General features: G+C 36.9%; 1 protein-coding gene across 7 annotated transcripts in view; it reads left to right on the forward strand.

Moving 5' to 3' along the window:
• The window catches only part of DLG2 (discs large MAGUK scaffold protein 2), a 660,722-nt gene that overhangs the window by 238,367 nt on the left and 399,555 nt on the right, over positions 1–22,800 (forward strand). For all 7 annotated transcript variants that reach the window (XM_059823460.1, XM_059823481.1, XM_059823437.1 and 4 more), the window contains one exon: positions 2,294–2,347. In XM_059823460.1, coding sequence (XP_059679443.1) covers positions 2,294–2,347 — 54 coding nt within the window. The remainder of the gene's footprint in view (positions 1–2,293; positions 2,348–22,800) is intronic.

A 22,800-nucleotide genomic window follows, 5' to 3' on the forward strand; every position in this document is an offset into this window, starting at 1 on the left:
AGGCAGTAGACACAAGTTGCATTAAGGGAAATTCTGATTAGATATAAGAGAAAACTTTTCTCAGTGAGGATGGTATAGCACTGAAACAGGGATCCAGCAAGGCTGTGGAAGTCCTTCTGAAAGCAACTGATGGTATGAAGGATGTGCAGGTTCTGCTTGTGCTTGTAAGAGGAAGTAAAGGAGTAACTGAGTTTTCAAAAGAAATTCCAAGTCGCCTAAATAATATTTTTCATAGTATTCCCACAATTACTAGTTTCTGATTAAGAAATCTCTTTAGCTTTACTTCAGGAAAATCTGCTATGGATATAAGGCTTTGTTCCTCAACGGGTTAGAAGGGATTGCTGATACTATGAGAATGCTTTGGAAAATGACTTCTGAAAGATGTTTGTTATTTTAACAGATACTGGTTTTTTATGCAGTGAAAAGATGCTTTCAGTCTGAAGATTGCAAACTTCATTCATATTTGGTACTAGACCTTCTCACAGTATGTAAAAATAAAAAGAAGATAAAATCAATGAAAGGCAAAATTTGGTAGAGACAACAGAATACTTTAAAAAAGAATCTTTTACTTCCTGTAGCAAAGGTAGCAGTCTTTAAGTGTATGGAGCTAAATATCAATGTAAGTAAAAACTATGATTCTAAAAAGGAAATCCTTTGTTTAACCTTCAGTGATAATACAGTTATAAATAATTCCATATGCCTAAAGCTAAAAAAATTATAATCAAATGGCCTTCAGCTTTTATCTATCACTCCAAAGTGTTCAGTATTATAGGGCACAATGGGAATAAATGGGTATGGGTGTGTAATACCTTTTCAGATGCTAAGCATTTTAATATTAAAATGTACCTTACTATGATAACTGATACATGCCATGAAATGTATACATACTAAATTGTATGCATTTCATTTTTGGTTTTTTACTCACAGGTTACACAGTTGTATAGAAATAATGGTATTAATCATCAGTAGCTGTTGTGCAGTAACATAGAATTTCTCTGAACACAGAATTATCTTACAATAACTACACCAACATTGGAAAGAAACTGTGATAGTCTCAAAGCATTTGAATTGCTGCACTAATGTTCCATTCTTAATTCGGGTTATGTTTCTTAGGTTGTGAAATCCTGCAGTGAATATTTGACAATAGAAATATGATCACTGTTTTCAGTAGTGCTGTAATCATGCCTGCCATGCACAAAGAGACTCTGCAGTCTATACAACTTTAAAGTACAGACAGTCGTTCATTGGCTAATCCACAATGTAGATAAATAGAACAAATGTGTTACTATGCTAAGCATTAGTATGTTCATCAGCCCAATACAATGCCTGAGGAGTCTTTGCTGACCGAGCAGGCATCAGTCAGGCAGACAACGGGTGCCCTCCATCACTTTTTGTACTACACTGACTGCATGTTGATCCTTCTCCTCCCAAGTCCTTGAGCTATTAACAATACCATCTCAGCAGTCCTGCCCCTGTCTGACTTTTTACTTACGGTACGTGGCTCTACTCTACACTTTCTCACAGCTCTGTAGTTTTTTCCAGAGTCTGAGCCAAGATTATGCAGCTGGGTCAAATCAGAGCTCAGCCTTGGGTCACCACTGCTGACCCTCAGCATGAGAAGAGGAAGAGGTTAGGGTATTTCAGGTGGCTGGAAACTATCCTAGATATGGGTTTCATCAAGAAGTTAAAGATCAGGTTGGGCAGCTTTACAGATTCACAAATCTTTTTAAACTGGGTCTGTATTTCAAACTGAACATCAGCTGAGTTCATATGAAGCATGCAGAATATATATCTTTGACATAAATATTCTGGTATACATGCGTATATATATAGTACATACTGATAAGTAGTGTAAACATAAAATGTTGAGGTTTATCTGCTGTAAAGATCAGTTGATCATCTTGGTTTTGCTCAAACACCAAAAAGTGGACTTGTAAGGTAAGGGAAGCTGAAACCCTCACCCCCAAGGTCCCCTAACTGTAAGTTGAGTACATCATGTTTCTTATAGTTCTACTAAAAAATGAATGGCTAGTTATTATATATTCAGGATGTGATCCAAAGCCTAAAGAAATTGGAAAGAAAGACCACAGTGAGCTCTGATTTGGAGGCTGAGAATCTCTTTCCTTTATCCTTAATTGATTGAACAGTACCCAAAGTTATGCACTGTTGTACAATGTGAATTCAATGGGAAGATAGGCTTTTAGGCTTTTAATTTAAAGTATCATTATGGGCATTTCAATGTTGATGAATTTCATATTTTTAAATACCTTTTCTCTTTTTTTTCCCCTTTCAGGCAAGCCCTGCCCCTATAATTGTCAACACAGACACCTTGGACACAATCCCTTATGTAAGTATTAATTTTTTTAATAATATATAAAATTTGTTTATTTTCCCACAGAAATTCTATTCAGTATTGCACAGAATTTATAAAAAGTTCTTACAGTTAATCATGTCTTTTACAGTTACACGGTTAATTCTTTTCTAGACAAAGAAATCAGGAATGATAATTGCACTCAGGTGAATTATAGCATATTACGTACACATAATTTGTAGTTTAGACTTCAACATATAAACTGTAACTTACTAAAACTAGCCTTTCTTTGAAAAAAACCTGTGATTTCATTATGTCTTTCCTCCTTACCAGTAACATAAAGTATGAATATTTCCTTTTAGAACAGCATGCGCCCTCCTAGTTTATTGCAAAGATATCTAGATGCACACTGTAATATTAAAATCGTGCAAGCACCTCTTCATTTGTCTGTCTATATTCCTTTTGTAGATGAAAGCTGTTCATGATAAATAACTGCATAAATCAGATGACTTCATGTTTTCTTATTAATGTATCTTCATTTTTATGACTTCTAGAAAAAACAATTTTACCCTAAAATAAATGCATGTTGTTATCAGAGTTTAAAAGATCTGCCTTTCTACAAGCATTTGATATCATTGTCATTTTAGACTGTAAAAGCAACTATAGTTGAAGATGAAGGACACAAAGAAAGACAAAGTGAATACATAATAAAGAGAGTAACAGGCTTAAATAATTGGAGGCAAGAAAAGCAAGTAGTACAAAGCTAGCCAGCCAGTATCTTTCTCCTTGCATACTCTTAATTATCTTTTTAAAGCTCCTAATTCAGGTCTCTCATCTGTCGTGTTTTGTCCACATCTGTTTCTTATGATACCAATGCATAAGCCTAATTACTTATCCACCTACACCAATCATATTGCTGAGTTCTGTCTCCTTGAAGGCTATTGAAGAGGTAGTTTAACAGGGGTTGTCCTGGCCAGCTTGTTTGTTTCTGACAATTCATAAAACTTAGAAATTATTGTGCAGAACACATATAAAGATTATAGCCAAGAGCAATTTAGAGGAATGACATTGCTGTAAAGCAGAAGAGAATTAAATCCCTTGTTGGGAATTTCAACCATTGGGAAGGGTGAAAAAGTTAAATAAAATTTCTCTGTTCATTTGCATTCAGCTTTCTTAAAAAGCTTCCTACCATTTCTAAGTCTCAGTTTTCCTTCCTAATGTCAGAACCATCTGCTCTGTTCTTACTTTCAATAGGTCTGGCTTTTCTTCTGTGTTAATGAGACATTTAACACTTAGTGTTCTCTAGGTCTACCAAGAGGGACGTTGTGAGCCCCAGTTCTCATTTCCAGCTCTGGACCTGTGCCCAGGGTACTCTGCAGCTACGGTGTTAGAATTCCTAAATACAGATGCAATTACACTAGTGACAAGATGTTCAATCAATATGATTTATTCCCATAACACAGTCTATCAATACTTATACACTTTTATACCACTTCTATACTAGTGTTCATTTCTCTTAAAAAAAAAAAAAAAAAGGACAAATGACCAAACACACTCAAGAGACATATTGACAGTAGACTGAAAAGTGCCTGTGGGCTGTTTCAGTCTCCAACACATAATGTGAACTAGATAAATAAACAGAAGGTGCTTGTTGTAAAAATAGACAGTTCTGAATTACTCACCTTGCTCTTACCCGGTGCATGGGAAGAGTTATGTCCCTTAGATATGGGACACAGCAGAGCTACCAAAGAGGGACTTATTTAGACCAGCCAATAGGAAATGTCAAGGTGAAGCATATCTGCTGAGCCCAGGCCAACATAATGCCCCATAGGACATGGTGTCTTTGCTTTACAAATAGGCATTTCTTTCTGATCAGGATTTGTATGCTTGAACATTCTCCAAAATGAGAGACAGACAAACATATGGACAAATAACGTCTTCCTCCAACCTAATATTTGGGAAAGTGGGCTGGGATACCTGTGTTTTCCTTCCTGCTCCCAGGACTAGTTCAGTTTAGTTTGGACTGGTTCCATTTTATGGTATTTCCTCCTCTAGAAAGGTGCTGTAGTCACTGGGCCAGATATATGTTTGCTTGTGTGTGCATCCCCTCCTGGCTCAGTGAACCTTTCAAAAGCAGGTTTATGGACAGCATGTGGTGGGTTGACTTTGGCCAATAGCCAAACACTCTTCTCACACCCCTTTTCTGTGGGGCAAGGAGAAAATAGAAGAAAGGAAAGAAGAGGTAATTACAGTTTAATACGGAAAGCAAAAGCTGCACGTGCAGGCAAAGCAGAATAAGGAATACATTTACTACTTCCCATCAGCAGGCAGATGTTTAGCCATTTCCTGGAAAGCAAGGCTTCATCATGTGTAGCAGTTACATGGGAAGACAAACACCATAACCATGAATGTACCCCCTTCCTCCTCCTTTCCCTGAGCTTTTATTGCTGAGCACAATGTTATATGGTATGGAAAATCCCTTTGGCCGGTTGGGGTCAGTTGTCCTGGCTGCATCTCCTCCCAACCCTTTACCCAGCCCCAGAAAACTTGAAGCTGGGGGGGGGGGAGGAAGGGCAAAATGGGAAAGAGAGAAAGCCTTGCTGCTGTGCAAGCTCTGTTCAGCAACGGCCAAAACACCGGTGTGTTATCGACATTGTTTCAGTCAAAGCATAGCATCATACAAGCTACTATGAAGAAAATTAACTCCACCCCAGCCAGACTAATACAATCTATATATAATCCCATGTGGGGTCTATAACACAGCCTCTAACACCGTGCGGTGTTAGTGGGGCTTTGTCTCTCAAATATTTGGAAAAGTAAAGGAAAATCTTCCAAAACTGGATGAGCTAAATATATTATAATGCAGCCACCGTCGTATCATTTATCTTACAGGAAATATAATTTAGCAGATACACCCTATTTTTTTTTTTTTTTCACACAGGTCAGTTCAGAGAGTTAACAGAAAGCTAGATTTACTATTTTGAAACTTGAACATGAGTCAAGCACCTGCGTTTTCAGTACTGTCAGGACTTCCAGACATGCCTGGAGGAAGACTGTAAATGCTTAGGGACATTTCTGGTGAATGTTTAAGCATCCTTAGAGTTAGCTAGATGGTTGTTAAAGCTTCTGAAAGGTATCATTCTTTTTTAGTTACCACAAAAAACCATCTAACACTATAGGGACAAAATATTTTATGGATCAGAGAAGTAAAGTTCAATTATATTTTCTGTCCAAAGCTGGAAGCAGCCATGATGTAGGTGGGCATAGAGTAGTCAATCCTCTCTTGTAACTGTAGTGTGTCTAAAACACCCAGAAGTGCTGATCTTTGGGGATAGATCCATCTTAGATCCCTGCTATTCAACTCCTGTTATCAAGCCTCAAAGCGTATTTAGAGTCCAGGGAGCCTCCTATGGGAGGAACAGGCAGAATTTTTTAGATCTTGCCAATTGGACCATGTTTCCTATGATCACATTCTTTTTCTCTAGTCTTAGATGCTTTTCCTTTAATTCTTTCATTTGAATGTGCATGCCACAAATCTGAGTACCATTTCTGAATTAACTTAAATAAAATTAAAAGACAAGTGGATATATATGCAAGTGATACATCTCACGAAAGTTTTTGACGTATTAATTTTTTATTTCTGACTGTTGGGTTTTTTAAGATGCTTTTCATGACAACTGGTTAATGTTGTCCACTCATGTTTTTGCAAAAAAATGCTGCTTTAAAAACATAAAACAATATATAATTTTTTATTTTATTAAAATCTATTTTTTTCTTAAATAACTATAATTTTCATTATATTTACCGTAAAATAGTTAAGTAATCCATTTTATGCCATGTAGAAATTATTTTCAAATTTTGAACACTGGAATATGCATAAACTTGCATATTGACATCACTAGCCACAACTGATAGCCTGATAGTTCCCTAAAAAAGGTCAGGCTATTTTTAGTGCTGTTACATACCAGATGGAGACTTCTCATGATTTCATTTAGCTGTTGGCTCAGCAGCGCAAGAAACCTGTCTCATTGTTTTGTTTTACGCAATGTACCTTCAGTGCATTTCCATTTCAATAACAGCTCTGCTCATCCTTTCTGCCATCTTCCTCCAAAAATTCCTGAGTCTTTTCAGAGGGAGGGGGCCTGACAGCAATGATTAGCATTCACAAAGCATTTTCAAGTGTAATGTTTCCAATGGTCCACCAGAAAGATATTTCCTTTTTACACTTGGTATACAACTGGTAAACTGCGTGATTTGTCTCATTAACATTCTAATGATTTCAGTTCGTGTAATTAAACCTTTTGGCTCTGTTGACATTCTTCAAACCTTTCAACTCAATAGTTTGGGAAAAAGAAATCATCCTGTGAGGGACTGTTTTTCATCAGTGTGCTTTTCTTAAATGAGATAAAAGAAAAGGCCTTATTCTTTTATACTGTATGTTATTCCTTATAATTTGGGCCTGCAGCGAATAACAAAAGAAACAGTTAATTAGCTTTGTTTCTAGGTTCAGTGGCTTGAAAACTTTGGCTTGCCAAGCTTTGGACGTGGGAATAAATTTGATAGGAAGCTTCGATGGTACAAAACGAATTATTCTGTGGCATTTTAAGCACAATTAAACATTTGTGGGAGTTTGTTTGTTCTCCATTCTTTGGCTGTAAATTTTAGATCTTTTTGTATAATGAGAAGCATGAATTTAATAATATATGAATCATCTCAGTTTCTCTGTTGCACAGAATAAGCCTTATTTATTTCTTTTTTAGTTTCCAAAACGCTCTATAGTTAAGTTAAAAGTAGCTATAAGGCTGGTTTCGCTGCATCACTTTCCGAAACTGATGGCAACCTTCCCATTTATTTTATGATAGATTTTAATTTTCCTTTCAGATAACTAAACGTTAATATAACTTCACACACTGTGGTTGTTCCCTTTCTCCCCCTGCCTTGTCAGAGTGATACGATCTAAGGAGTATGTACTTTATTCTGCTTTTGGTCCCAATGAATTCCTCGTATTTTTTCAGTCTCCCATTGTTCTTCCAAATTATTATTATTATTGTCATTATTATTACTATTATTATTATTATGATTTATTGTTATTTCATTACTAGTTTGCTTTGCTAATTGTGCAGCCTATGCTGAGTTCTGTGCAGATACACTCAAGTTGTTTCCTACAGAAGTGATTTTCAGACTACTTAGGTTATGTTTTCGTGAGCTGTAATCAAATCTCTGGCTTGCTTTAGACATGCCTGAGCGCGGCCATGCAGATGGCTGTGCCACTGTTTTGGTGCATCCCTGCTTAGGCACACCAGGAGCTCAGACCCTTTCTGGAGCGTGGCAGTTGCTCTGTGACACCTCCTGTGCCAGGAAGCGTGGGGGCCGTGATGATGCCAAAATGGGGAGGTTAGGAAAATGTTCGGATTTCTTCTCTGTCATCCCAGTCAGCCCGTGCAACCTGGATTTAGCACATTTGAAGGAAGTACATAAAGGCTTAAACAAAGGCTGCAAAGAAAAAGAAATTCGTTCTATTCTGACTGTTAAAAGAATGGGGGGAATTTGCAGATTTCTGAGAGACAGTCGGTACTCTAAAGGCTTTTATTGGATAATATGAATGTAGGCGCAGCCTAGACCTAAAGTAAATTGGAGGAGGGAGGTGGCCTTATATAGTTCTGCAATAAAATATAAGTCATGTGGCATTACATAATGAATATTAAATGTCATCTGTAACTATGACTGATGAGCAAATTTTTGAAGACAATGGTAATAGAGGAGTAAAAAGACATTCTTGTCTAAAAGGGTAGAATCTGAATTTTCACAAAAGTAGGGAGCTTTTTGATTTGGGATTTTTTTATTAATGAGCGTATTTAAAACTATAAAAATATTGACATATAAGTATATATATTTTCCCATTGACTTCTCTTCAGGATAAATTTGTTGTTTCTTTCTTAATTAGTTTGATCACAGTCTTGAAAGTCAGACTGCACATCTTATTATCTCAAATGACTCTTATGTTTTCCAGATTGTTAAACACCAGTTTTGTTTGTTTGTTGTTTATACCCATCTTTCAGTCTGTCAGTTAATGTGGATTACAATGGACAAGCTAAATCTGGTAGAGCTCTGTGCTAGTTTTTAAAAGCTGCATTGGCTTGGCTTCTCTGTTTTTTGGCCCTCGAATTGTATCACAGCAATGTTGTTTGCCCTGGCAAATGCTGCTGTGTTCTGCATATCACCATTTCTGCAGCGGGATAAGAGATTTGTCTTTTATAATAGCAGTATTCACAAGATTGATTTAAATTCTGTTTATAAAATATTTTGAGATCATTAGTGAAAAAGGTGCTACATAACACAAGACTAATGAACTAGCATAAAACAATTGCCCTTAAATATGCAAAAATAGAAAAATCTTCATCCTGCCATCTGATGACTTAAATGGATTTTAGTATGATGGATAGCAGAAAAATATGTTGTTACTGTCCAAAACCCAAAGCAAAAGTACAGAATGGATCTTATAAATCTGATTTATTTTGCCTCTATTTCATATCCATTCTTTTTCTACCTGAAAATCAATATATTTCAAAACTTTTATTTTAAAATATACTGTTTTAGAAAGAAACAACTTTATAAAAGGGGCCAAAGTGATTTTAAAGTAAAAATGTAATTGTTTTTACTGGGTTTCTCTTTGAAATTCTGGATGCTATTTTGAATATTTAAGCCTCATCAAAGACATAATTTTTAACTAGGGGAAAAAGCAACTCTTTAAAGTCAAATAACGTCAAGATTTGGGGGGGTTTCTTTTATTTTCCTCAGAAATGAGCACTACTTTGCATATTTGAGTGCTATATATCATACTACATAAAAAATCAGAAGAAAACCTTCATTGTGTCTGAATGTGGGTAGAAATATCAACATCCCGTCAATCCATCAAGTAAAAGCATCCCTTGGTCACATATCCAATTACTCCTTCACACCTCTATTCTGCAAAATTATAATACTTTCCATTTTCAATTGTCTGTGAATAACCCTGGCCTTTAGATTCAATCAAGAAGTTCTTTCTATAGACGTTTGATTGAAACATTGCCATTAGCAGACTGGGGGAGAGGAGCTTATTGAACTGTAAAGAGAGCACATCATACACTTGTCTGTGTCCCTCTGCTTCAGGTGGACGCAGCATAGAAAATGTGTAATGCCTTGTAATTTTTGGATTTGGACTATTAAGAGTGCATGTGCTTTAGCATTTTAGTCTGGATCATGGGTGTGCTTGAGAAGCAAATCCCCTGAATTTACCAGTCTTTAGTTCACACACTGGAGCTTACAAAGCAGGCTTTCTGACAAAAAACTAAACTCGACAACAGGCTTCTGGATACCCTCTACTCACTATCAGGTAGTTGGTCCTTTGGGTGACACTGAAATAAACCCCCTGAAAGAGGTACCATGCTTTGCTTTTGCCACTCTTCTGCCCTGTGAGTCTGTTCCTGTGGGGCTGCTCTTATCCTTGTAGCCTCTCCTGTGGGGAAGCCAGCAAAGCACTGCTCTATCAGTTATTTTTATCACTCTGAGAAAAAACATATATACTTCTGTGGGTGTCTGGGTGTGTGTACATACCCCTCCTCTACGCCCAGCTATACTTCATTTTTAATTTGTCCAAGATAATTTGTCCATGAGGTTGGACGTGCTGCAGAAAGCAGAGTATGTCTGTTAGAGTTGTTTGAAGCACTTAGAGATTTGAGTAAGCCTAGAATTGCATGGCCCAAACTGATCTGAATTAAATGTAGTTTGACTTTCTTTTTGTCTTGCTCTCCCTGGCCTTGGATTAGCTGTTGCTTTTGTGTCATTTTTGATATATTACACTACAGGCCCACATTTAACATTGCTGGATTTTGTAGCAGTAAGCTAAAAATAGGCAGGATCTGTGGGTTTGCAAGGATCCAGTGGCCAACATAACCTCTTGAAAATATACTTTTATAGTACAATCCATGGTCTTAGGCCATCAAACCCATTGTCTTCCATAAATGTTTCTATTCATTTGAGTTTTTATTCTTTTGCATGAAAGGCTTAATTGGGATATATATTTAAGAAGTTGATAAAGCTCTTCAAGTACACAAGACTATTTTTCCATGGTGATAGCTTTATTCTGAATTACTTTGTCATGAAGTCACAGTTCTGAACTGAATTGGGAAACATAGCACAAAGAGTACAAGTGAATAATTACTTATCTATAGACTTAATTTCTTTGTGATTTGAGACAATGGCACTTGTATGTGGATTTCACTGTATTAGAATCCTGTAGAAGTTAACTGAAAGCTGTTTTCAAAAGTGAAAGAAGAGTTAGCACAGATGTCATTATCTTAATAGTTTTAATTATACAAAAGGAAGAAAGAGCTTTCCTGTTCCATAAGACTTAATTTTGGAGGACTTCAGACATCAGTTAGGCAAAATTTAGACTGCTGTTGTCAGAGACAGACGTATTCCTTTGACCCTGGATAACCTAAGAAGTGAATAGAAAGTAACTGCTCAGTATTGAAGAGAAAACTAGTTTTGATGAAAAGTGGAAAAGAAAAATATTGGTTTCCTGTCTTATTGGAAATGGAAGGGCTTAATTTCTATGATGCTTCATTCCTTTAAAATGAGATGAATTTTATTTTACGAGAACCCTTCTTTGTAATTTTAAGGATATTTATTTTTTATGTCTAGAATTGATTGATGTTTTGCTTTGCAAACTACCTCTTAAAGTTCAGCCAAGGCAAGGTTGTTAACCTGGCAGTACATAACGAAACGTTAGTAACAACATTGGATAAAAAAAGATTTCCTTCCCTCATAATCTTTTATGTATTGCTCTTAACATTATCCACTGCAGGTTTTATAAAAGGGGTTTTTCACATTATTTATATTAACTTTTTAAAAATTTTAGAATAGCTGCAGTGTGTTCTTACTCTTTTCTTACAGCAGTATAAATAAATCTGAATGAACACCATTTCACTTTAATAAAAATGCAAAATTAACCATTCAAATTCTCTCTCATTTCCCCCCATTGTTAGCCAGGGATTAGCTGATCCATGCTGTAAAACTAACACACCTTTAGCACGCTTTCAGGAAATGTTCTGAAGCAAAGTCCCTACTGTTGCAAGTGTGAGTGTTGACTGTTATGGACTGTGACTCATTTCTAATCCACATTTCACGTAATAAAAACCCATGCCACTTTTAATGCAGTGATCTGGTGAATCAGCCTCAATGGTAAATTATATTTTTAATCGGTGTTTAGATGACCTAGCTTTCTGCATATACTAGCAAACCCAAATATACCACAGATAATACCTGTTTTCCTGATCTTAAAAATCCCAGCTCTCATAATTTTCTAAAGAAGATTGACTCAGTCTGATGGTAATAGAAAGTAAAGATGCCTACAAGAGATAAATTTCCACTTTTTGGAGATTATTAATAAAAAGAAATGACAACTGAAATGAATTTTTTTTAGTTTAAAACTTTGGTTTCTTTTTAATCATAAATTACTTGTGCTGCATATGTGATGTTTTATGTTAGCTAGGCAGAAAACTTCATTTTATTGGATTTTGGCAAGTATGATTGTTTCATTCTTTATACAGCTTAACTGGGTAGTAGTGTGGTCATAACAAAATTAATCTTGTATAATGTCCAAATTCAGGACTTAGACAAATTAATCTTGTATAATGTCCAAATTCAAGACTTAGACTTTGTAAAGGTGTAGGAAAGGTGAGCATAGCACCCTGGGTTTATCTTGAAACTATTGAACTATAATAATTTTTCAAATCATGTGCAGCGTACAATTAATCACTCTGATTTCACCATCATCTTTCTCTTTAGTAGAAGCAGATTGGTGTTATCTTGATTGTGCTCTTTCTTACTCTATAAATTTTAAGAGTCTCCAACTGTCCATGCAACCTCTTGTTATTCCTCCAGAGGAGGACAAATGTAATTTGCAGCTGGTGCTTTCAATACTGCTTCATTCTTTTTAGAGGAATTGTGTATTATTTTGAAGTTTGTTTGTCAAATAAGTCAGAGAAGTGCTCCTCTTTTGATCTCCAGGCATTTGATTTTCATGTAGAAGGACACAAATATATTTTAGTTTATGGAACATTTTTTCATATATCTTGACATTGTTGAAAGACATCCATCTTTCTTTCAAAATAGGGACTAATTTTCAGGAGCCATTCTCGTGACTTAAGGAGACTGATCTCATCAATAAGACAGGTTGGTCTTTAGTCAGGACTGAGCACCCCCATTTCAATTACGTGTCTCAATGAACCTTAGCTCTATATGCAGACCTACTGGAGGAAAATAACTGATAACTGACTTTCTACCCAATTCTTGAATTCCGCATCTTTTTGATATTTGGCTGTATCTAAAACCTAGTTAATTATATTTTGTAGGCATTCCCCTGCTTTACTAAAGTTAAAGCTTTAACATTGTATATAGCTTGCCATCACATACACTTTGAGTGCAGTTTCTTATTTCCAGGTCTCTTTCTAGCCGTTGTTCTTTCCCTGCCAATTCTTAGTGAAGAATGACTCAAAAAGATTATGAGAATAGCTTTCCCTGTCACATTTTAAATCCTTTCTGCTTTAGTGAAAATAGAAGGTACATATTAATGAACACGACCCTGTAAAGTTAAGCCAGTTTTTTTCGAAGTTTAGCCTTGCATTTTGTTGTAGTCTGTGACAGCAAATATCACTATATTTGCAATATGTGTGCATGAATTATTAGATGATGTTAGCGGGCTGCTGAATTTGGTAGGCTGATAAGAGGCGAGGCTGCTGCAACTCCATGCTGCAATGTCCAACCAGTACCAAGGCTAGGCGTGTATCCCCAGTACGCACACACACACGAACAGGACACAGATGTACATATACACATGACTGAACAGAACAACACAGACACAATCAGCACTCACACAAACGAAAGCACGCGTGCGCACACCCAGCCCCCCACCCCCCACACACACACACTGTCACACACACTGTGGATCCCTGCAGTAACTGAGCTCAGACACACAGTCTGTCTAGTAGCTGGCCCCCCTGCACAGTAGCACACACACACACAAATGGGTGTCTCAGTCAATCCCTGGATCCTAAAGTCTCTTGGGCAGTTGCCATGGACCCCTTGTCCCTCCAGTAGCCAACTCCTCCAGTTGTCTCACTCCCAGTTGCACACGCCCTCCTGGCTTCTGACTGCTTCACCTACTCATCAGCTAGCCCAGCTTGACATTTGCTGGCAATCACCCACTGCCATACGCACCCTCACACGCTCCACAGACTTCCATACCCATACACACACACACAGAGAATAGAGCACCGCTCACCCAAGAAATTAGGTAGAAATGGAGTTTAATAGAAGACATGATAGATAATGCTCAGCAGGCACAGGGCGTGGACAGGGAAGTGCACTGACCTTGTTTACATGTGACTGGCCCCTTTTATCCCCTTATCCCTCTGTTTTCCCATGCTTGTTCATCTCCAAACCACCTTTATCCCTCCTTTTCCACACCTTTGGTTCTTCCTCTAGAAATCTCATAAGTCTTGTTACAATGCCAAGATGCTTGTTCCCTGCATCCCACAACATGTCCCACCCCATAAGCAGTGATATTATCCCCAGTCTGTAAGGTGCTCTCCAGCTGACCCACGGTGCTGGGTGTCACCCTTAGCTCATGGGGCTGAGGCTTCCCTGGGAGGAGACAGGTCTCTGACAGGATTATAGCGGTTCCTCCACCTGCCCTTCTGCCTCTGTGCTCGTGTGTGTGTGCGCATCTTTGATGGGCTGATGACTCCTGTGATGAACCTGGGAGCGGCCAGGCAGGGTGTTATTTGGGCTCCCTCACCTGGCACCAACTCTCTGTTCCCTTCTGGGGGTGCAGATGAGCTTTTATCACATATCCTAACACAACATATTCCAAGAATAGGATGAGGCAGAAAAAAATGCAATCCTGAAAAATAACACGTCTGTGGAGCAGACATGTTAGATCATGTGTAGTGTAGGAAAGCCCAGGAACGCCTGTTTAGTGGCCTTGTGGGTATTAGAGCATTTGATGTGCAGCAGATGTATTATACACAAACCTACCTATGATGATCACTGACCATTAACTTCATTACATATTGGTGAGGTAAAAACCAGAATATTTTCCAAATCTCTGCTGCCATATAGTTTACAGTTTAGATGCAGGAATCATACGTTTCATTATGTCAGGAAACCTGTGGAGAAGGTATATGAAGTAAAGATACTTCATATAATTGGTAAATTAGTCTCTACTTCTGAAAAGGGATGATGCAATACTTGATATTTTAAAGTGGTATCACATAACATTAAACATTTTCAAAGTATTTCTGTGTTGCAGTTGTTTGTTTTAGTGTATTAAAAATCTTAGAATATTTTTTCCGCCATAGGTTTTCTTCCAACACTGCTTTCTTAATCTGAGGGAGTTTATTGTGCAGTGCAAGATTTTTGTGCTTGTTTTAAAGAGCATTATGTGTCAGCATTTTTCTCAACCTTTCTTTTGACTTTTTCCTTAGTGCTTCAGTAAAGCATCTTTGCTGTTGTATAAGGTAGTTAATAGATAACCTTAAAAGCATAATCTTATTTTTTAGAATACTGAGGCAATGCATAGAAATTATTTCAAAAGTAACATCCAGGTTCACCTTTCAAGATTTCATCTTTGTATCAGAAATAAAACTGAAGTTGGATGAAAGTGATTTTTCCCTCTCTCCTTAAATCTAAGTTGAAGACATTTTTATGAAAAACTGAAATTTCTCTCAAACTGATGCAAAACAGTTTCTCATACCAAGAAAGCTGAGAAGCATTTGGAACAATTTGCTGAATTTTGGCTAGGCTTAGATTGTGACCGGTGATTATCAGTCGTGCTGTATTAGCTGCTTCTCAGGGTGTGCACTGTTAATCCCTGTTAACAACAGTTACATCAGTTTTCTTTCCCTGAGCTTGTGAGGAGGAGCAGAAAACCACTTTGACTTTGTCTCAGCCATTTAAATTGTCTTTTTTTTTTCTGCAGAAAAATTAATTGGGCATGAGGGATCTGTTCTGCTATGCTTTTAGTTGTAGAGTGCAGAGGACTGTGGCTCCCTGCCCATACATACACTAAAGAGTCTTCCAAGATTTTCAGAGAAATAGTGAACCTTTCTGCTGCTATAAAAATACTTGTAAAGCAAGTGATTCATGCGTAAAAAGCTTGTCCTGTGAAAAAATATGAAAGTTTCTTTAGAAATGTACATATACTTCATTTATGAGAATATTCCTTATTCCTCATTTTCATTATTTGTGCAAGTATTTTCTTTACCTTTTCAGGTCTGCACCCTCCTGCAGGTGTAGGCACATCCACAGATGAATAAATGTAACTTCAGTAACACTAGTACAAGCCTAGTGACACCAATGGGGTTGCACCAGAGTTACTGAGTGTAGTTTAGCCTTCAGTACTCGTGTTAGAGTTAACACACAAGAAGAAAAGAAACCAAGAGAATACATTGATTGTGTTTTGTTCATAGGCAATGGGGTGAGAGAGCAGGGAAAGGAGTATTAACTTTCAAAGGTAAACAAAGGTACTGGGAGACAATTTTAGGCACAAAAATATGAGTCAGAGTACATTGTCATTTAACAAATCGCAAGAGATTAGGTTCTGTTTGTTGTATATTTATTTTTTGAGGAAATGGGGCATGCCCATTATGTATATTATATATATTTCATTATATGATTGCTACATAAACATGTCACGGATATCAAAGAATGCAGTAAATTATTGCTGCTCTTTCCTTGCCTAAAGTTTTGCCAGTTAGTATGCTATTGGTTTCTACCTAAAAACGAGAGAAAATTTTATCTTAAGTGTTTAAATAAATCAAACTTAACCCACAGTTTATGTATTAATTTCTACCTTTTCAACACTCTAACTACAGTTACCAACCTTTTAAATAAAATTATGCAAATTACAGTATTAAACATTATTGAAATAACTTTGTAAGTCCCAATTTACAAGTACTTCATAATCTTTGTTGATGAAATAAGGTCAATCAAGCAACAGCAATTTTCCATTTTTATGTATCTTGTGCCTAGAATGAAATATTACACAGGAAAATCATGTCTAGAAATGTATGAACTGTTCAGACTGTTGAAAAGTTTGATGGATTTTCTTCTAAAACTGAAATGGACCAGAGAGATAGGAACCTGACAAACTGAGAGTTTATGATAACTCATATGTTAGGGTGTCAGCAATGGCAGAAGCACAGAAAATGAAAGGCAGAGTGACTGCGACCTTCTGAAGCCATATAATAAATTACCTGAATTGCACAAGAAAGGATGTAATTTTGTGGAAAGAAAAGACTGTATCCAGTTCTCTGGAATGCACTGTTTAAAATTCCTGCACTGAAGTTTATTATAAATTTAAGATACAGAAATATAAGTAATTTTTGCAAAATTATTTTTTTAGGATGCAAATCCTAATAGTCTAAAGTGTCTCTATACAGTCAGAGGGCAGACACAGATTCCTCAAATGGCAATTCCATCCGAAGACTAAGGCAGATGGCATAAATCACCCCCTCTTATTTCCTCTCTCCAGAGAGGCCTGTAAAAAAAAGCCTGGACGACTGCTTAAATTAGATTTCTACCTGTTAGATAGTTAATACGATGGTATATGAATTTCTCTTGGTGTGAGAGAGAAGATTCTAAGTACAAAAGCTGAAATTTGCATTCTTCTGCTTTTGTTGATACTCATTTTGTACAACTTAGAAGTGCTAGCCTAAACAGAATTTGCGCATGGATGTAATTTCATTTCCATTTACTGTGAACCCCATTTGAAATCATGATCTCTGCTTTGATCTGCTCCATGGATTATGCTTATGAAACTGGGAGTTCTGTGATGGGTCTGCACTATCGAGTGCTTGCACTTACAAGCATATAGGCACTTTTCTTCTGTGGTGTATATGGCCAACCTCAGAATATGGATAAAACAACGAGAAGGTGAAGGAAAATTTGATGGCTCGTATTGTAATCAGTGTTATCGTATACCATGTAAGCTAAATAAAATAACAAGAATATCTAGAAGGAGGGTATCAAGACATATGTTTTGAGGACTGTAGAAAGTGTCAGATCTATGGAGACAAAACAGCTAAAAAAAATCTAGATTGTTGCTGAATAGGGAAAAGGATTGTGAGGAGTGAGAGCAGCAAGTAAGGGAAACCAGAAGAGAATCCCTTATTTGGATGAGATTTTGAAACTACAGTTAAGCAGGTGAAGCATATTAATGAAAGGAATCAAGGTACATGGAGTGTATAAGTGACTTAATAGGAGTTGTGGGAGAAGATTATGTTAAAAGTTTAGTCGGAAAATATGAGAAGGTGGAAAGCTAATCATGAATAATCCTTTGGATGAAGTGGGATTAGATGAAGTATGTTTAATTTGCTACGTATGTGTGTGCATCTGTATGTGAGAGAAAAAGAAAAGAACAGATGTGGAGGTAGTATGAAGGAAGAAACAAGTAAAAAACATGAAAAGAATGAAAATCAGAGGAAGCAGCAGAGGTTGAGGCAGAGACATGAGAAGCTGTGATTAGTGCTAGGGGATGGTGATACACAAGAGATACAGAAAACATGATTTTGTTCTGAACAAGATTTGAGAAATGAGGTAGGGTAAGATAAAATTAGAGATTTGGGAATCAACCAGAGAAGAGTGATAATGGTTACTTGCTAAATGGGTATTTTCTTCAAGAGAATGAAAACAAGAAAACCAAGGGTAACAGTGAGGGAGGAAGAAGGAGAGGAAAAGATGAGTATGGTACACAAACAGTGAAGAAGAAGGCTGACTAAAAATTAAGACATGAAGAAGGTTATAGGAGACATCTAAGAAGAAAAGAATGAGCAAAAAAAGCACCCTTTGAGCAGGTGCAAACTGATCATCATTGTGCTGCAGACGTTTACAGGTGTTGACCAAGAGCTGATTTGGCTTCTTGGAGCTCTGCTAATTGCGTGTTGAGGGTGATATCTTCCCTAAAGGATGTACAATGACTGGTGGCCGAGTGCTCTGTGGGCAGCTGTGGAAGGATCCACAAATCAGTTGCACATACACTGTAAGACCTATTCCTGATAAAGTATAAATTTCTTTCAAAACCGTATGATCTTTCACTCTTCATTCTTCATACCATAACAGTCATATTATGACAAGAAAGTTTTAGGTTATGGTAAATTTTCATTGAAAGATCTTAACATATTTTCCTTGTTTCCTAAAGGAAATATGGGTGAAAAGAAGGAAGTGGGCTTAGTTATGCACTGTGATTAAAAATACATGTGGGATTTCTTGCATAAAAAGCCCATAAAATGCACTCACTCACTTAGATAAAGAATAGTAGCACGAAAAACTTTCTGGCAGCATCTTTAGGACAATTTGAAAACACAAAATCACCATATTTGAAATCTGAGAACACAGGAGACTCTTTTCTGGATGTTTATATGCAGTGAGAAAGGAAATTTTTAATGCTCTTAGAAAACAATATCAAAAGGACATCAACAGTTTTCTTGAAAACAAGGAAGCTTTGACAATTAATGAAGAAATAACCTAAATCTGGAGATGGCAAAGGGCTAAATCAACATTGCTCTTTGGTCTTGCTGATAAAACAGAAATCATGAAAGGCTATTTCAAGCCTATACTTTTTAAATTACCCAAATGGCCTTGACGTTTCTGAAATTTAAAACGGACTGTCTTAACTATGCAGGAAATTGGTATTTTTAAAGGACAAATACATCGTAGGGTTACTTGTACAAGAAGAATTTGGCAATCCTGTATTCCAGTGAGGTTTGGGAGGTTAGGCAACTGGTGAAACCATACAGCCAAACGAATCAAATTTGCATATTGAGTGAAAATCAGTGGCAGGGTGGTTATCTTCATATGCATATGATAGAAGTAGAAGCAGCAGTCTTCTTTCTTGAAGACAGCTGAAAAACAATATCCAATTAAATATAATTAAAAGCGGGTTTGTTTGTAATAAAAGTCTACAGATGTTGTAATCTTTAGGCAAAACAATCTTCTTGAAAATAAGACTAAACATAACAAACAGCTCTAATGACATCAATTTTATTAGAAATAATAGGTGCAGTGGTCTCATAATATTACAGATGTACAAATTGTCAGTGTTTTGATGCTGTTGCCACTACCGTCATACAGTTCTTATCATTAAATTCATATGATGACATCTTATTGAGTGGGTGGATGCAGTGGTAGATGTATAGAAGTACAGCAAGAAAGAATTAGGCAATGCTTATTTGTTTGAGTGTAAACAGGTCCATCGTATCAAATAATTGCAGAAGTATAAAAAGAGTATCAAATTATTATTACAAGAAAAAACTTATCTATAAAAGTCTTAACAAAGTGATGGAGTATGTGAAAATTAAAAATCCAACAGAATGTTATTCTCAAAGATTTTGGGAATCTATCATAGTCTGTAGAACTGATTTTCATTAAGGGACTACTTCAGCTGCTTATGTCATCCTCAAACTGCACTAAACAAGAGGAACTTCCTAGAAAGTCAGAGTAAAATTCCTCATATAAAGGAACAAACACATTTGAATTTGTCAGGTCCTTATTTTGGTGTTCTGTGTGCTGACTTTATTTCAGGTTTTTCACAAAATAGTATAGAAAAAGTTCTTTTTACCTGTTCCTTATTTCTCATTCTCCTGAAATAAAGTGTCATCTGAAGATGACTAGTGCTTTCTTCTTAGAAAGATAAGTGAACTGTAGTAGTGATTGCAGCTTCACCAGGAAATGTCTCTTGAATGCTGGAATCTATATAGCTATACATTAAATCTCTTCCTTAAAGACATTTTCTTGTCAAAAGTTTGGCAGTGTCCTCCAGTGTAACAGGTGCAGCAACTGTTACCTTGCTTTTGCAAGCAGTTGCTTTAAATGTTGGGAATTGAGTTACAGCAACTTATTCTGCAGGGGCTGTAAGTTCATCACACTCTGGATCATGAACCTACGTAAGGTCAGGAGACTGAGAAGCCTTCTTGCATCAGAAGTGTATGTTGGTGGTGCTGTTCCTGAACAACAGGGCATCAAAGGCCCTTAAAGTTATCTAAAGGTTTCATGCAGACCTGTTCCTCATATAGCACTTAAGTATTCTGTCCTGGTCAACAGCATCTTTTTCGTTCTGCTGGAAATAAAGCATGTTCCTGAACGAGACACATTTTGATTCCAGATTCTGTGCCTTGAAGAAGGGACGTGGTTGATTGCATCCTCCCATGGACCTTATCTTGTGCACTTCTTACCCACTTCTGCCAGAGTCCTCACGGCCTGTTACTGTCACAGGTGTTGTTGAGCACTCTTTCTCCAAAGAGGGGACATCGGTGTCCCAAATTAGAGAGGGAAGTCAACAGCAATGTATCTTGGATTTAAGCTTTTGGAGAAGCAGAGAGACTGAACTGTTTCTGGTGGACATCCTAACCGGTTGGGCCTGTGGGAGCAGGTGCTGGATATCATGCTGTGCATGTGCTGCCAGTTACAGGTGCAGACAAGCCCAGAAAAGCAATCTGAAAAGCTGCTAAACCAGAGATCCAGCCTTTCACTGGTGTATAATTATGAAAGACATATGGCATCCCTCAAGCAGAACTTTGTTACCTATCTAGAGTTAGGAGTAATGCGGAGAAAACAGATTTAAGGCAAGTGCTCACCAAACTTTACACATCTTTTTTAGACTCTGTACTCAGTGAAAGGAAACCTCAGGGCCACAATTCATCTAACCTATCTGAGATTTCTAGTGTAGGATGAAATTAATTAAGACCTAGAAGTGCCTGTTCCTTTTCACTGAGTATAAAGACAGCTAGATGACTACCTCACATTTCAGCCTTATAAATATAAAAATTTAGTTGAGATTAAAGATACCTGTTGTCAACCTTGCACACCTGCGTGATGTGAAAGAATATTCCCAAATCAACTCAGAAATGCTGATGATTTCTTTGGCTGTGGAGGAGAAGAGAAAACCATATGAAAAGGTTTGGACTTTTTCATATCTATTTAAAATCATACAGGCCATAGTAAATTTTGTTGCGTGTTCTTACTGCAATGTGATAAAAAGCAGAATTCAGAAGGGTCATGTAAAGAGAGAAATAGGAACAGGTTCCCACTACTTGCAAGAAATGGAAGTTGCAGGTTCAGACAGCTTGTTTAGGTGCTTTGTCAGACCAGTGACTGTCAAGTTAAAATGGACAAAAACAGAGGGTATGTCCGTATGCTGCTAAATGAGAGGACCAACAAGTGCTGGAGCCATGATTCTCCTCCTGCTTAACTGTTGGCTCGCTCCTTGGCTATTTGTTTCCAACGGGCTCCAGACAGAAACAGCCTTAAGCACTGAGACTTGGCTGAAAATTGACTCTAATTTAGCAGTGTAGGTGCAGCCAGAGAGTCTAAATATGAAATAAAATGGTGCTAGCAATGAATGGTACAGCATACATCATCATTCCACCTGCCTCAGGTAGGTGCAATATCTTATTAGATCCTTTACGAAATAACTGCATTGGTCTTCTGAGCAACCAACAAGAAAAACAGGGCAGTGAACTGCATATGTAGATGTATATGCTTAAATAACAAAAGGAGTTGGATCAAGATCAGCTTTTTAGTTCATAACATCCCTGCTGCTATGGAACCTTATAATGGATCTCTGCTGCAATCAATGGCGATTTGAACTGAAGACCTTTTTGGAATAGTGACTGTGGATGATAAAAGGAACCCCTCAGATTATCATAATCAAGATATTGTTTGTGTGCAAATACAAATTGAGTTTTCAGCTTGTGTTTTCTCCTTTCATCTTTATACAGAGGTTGCTCACTTCTCATGTCCCTCTTTTTCCAATTTTGCTGCACTAACGACTTTTTAATGTAAAGGAAAAGTGATTATAAGCAGTGAAGCAAAGAGAGCTTTATAGAGCAAGACTGAGGAATTGAAGACATAGATCAGAGCTATCCACCAACCTAAGATAAAAGAGAAGTTCATGAAAACAGAGACATATAGATAGCTTTGATTTCATTATCGTTAGACAAGAAAGGACAAAAAATGGAGTAGCTATAAAGCTGTTCATACCTAGTAAGTTGCCTATATTAATAAGAGTCTTTGCAGAAAGCATTAAAGTGATAACATAGAACAGGAAAATATCCTATAGTAAGATTTTTGTTCATATCTGGTTTTAGTGTAGTGTAATGTGATTACCAGATTGTAATAATGTAAAAAATACAAATATTATGTATGTGGTAAATATTTCATTCATTGCTGTGTTTTCATTTCAGTGTTAAGAATGGGTTATTTGTTCAGACTTTTCTCCCTCTCCCTCTTTCCTTTTGAAGACAGATTCTGGGGATTGTTATTTCTATTACTGATTTCATGGTTTATCGGATCTTGAATTGCAGACAAATTAAATAGTTGGTGGCTTTTATAGGAAGCTTTTGTTTGGTAGATACATGTACCTAATTATAATATTCACAAGAGAAATACCT

The sequence above is a fragment of the Gavia stellata genome, chromosome 1, assembly GCF_030936135.1.
Source record: "Gavia stellata isolate bGavSte3 chromosome 1, bGavSte3.hap2, whole genome shotgun sequence".
Taxonomy (NCBI): domain Eukaryota; kingdom Metazoa; phylum Chordata; class Aves; order Gaviiformes; family Gaviidae; genus Gavia; species Gavia stellata.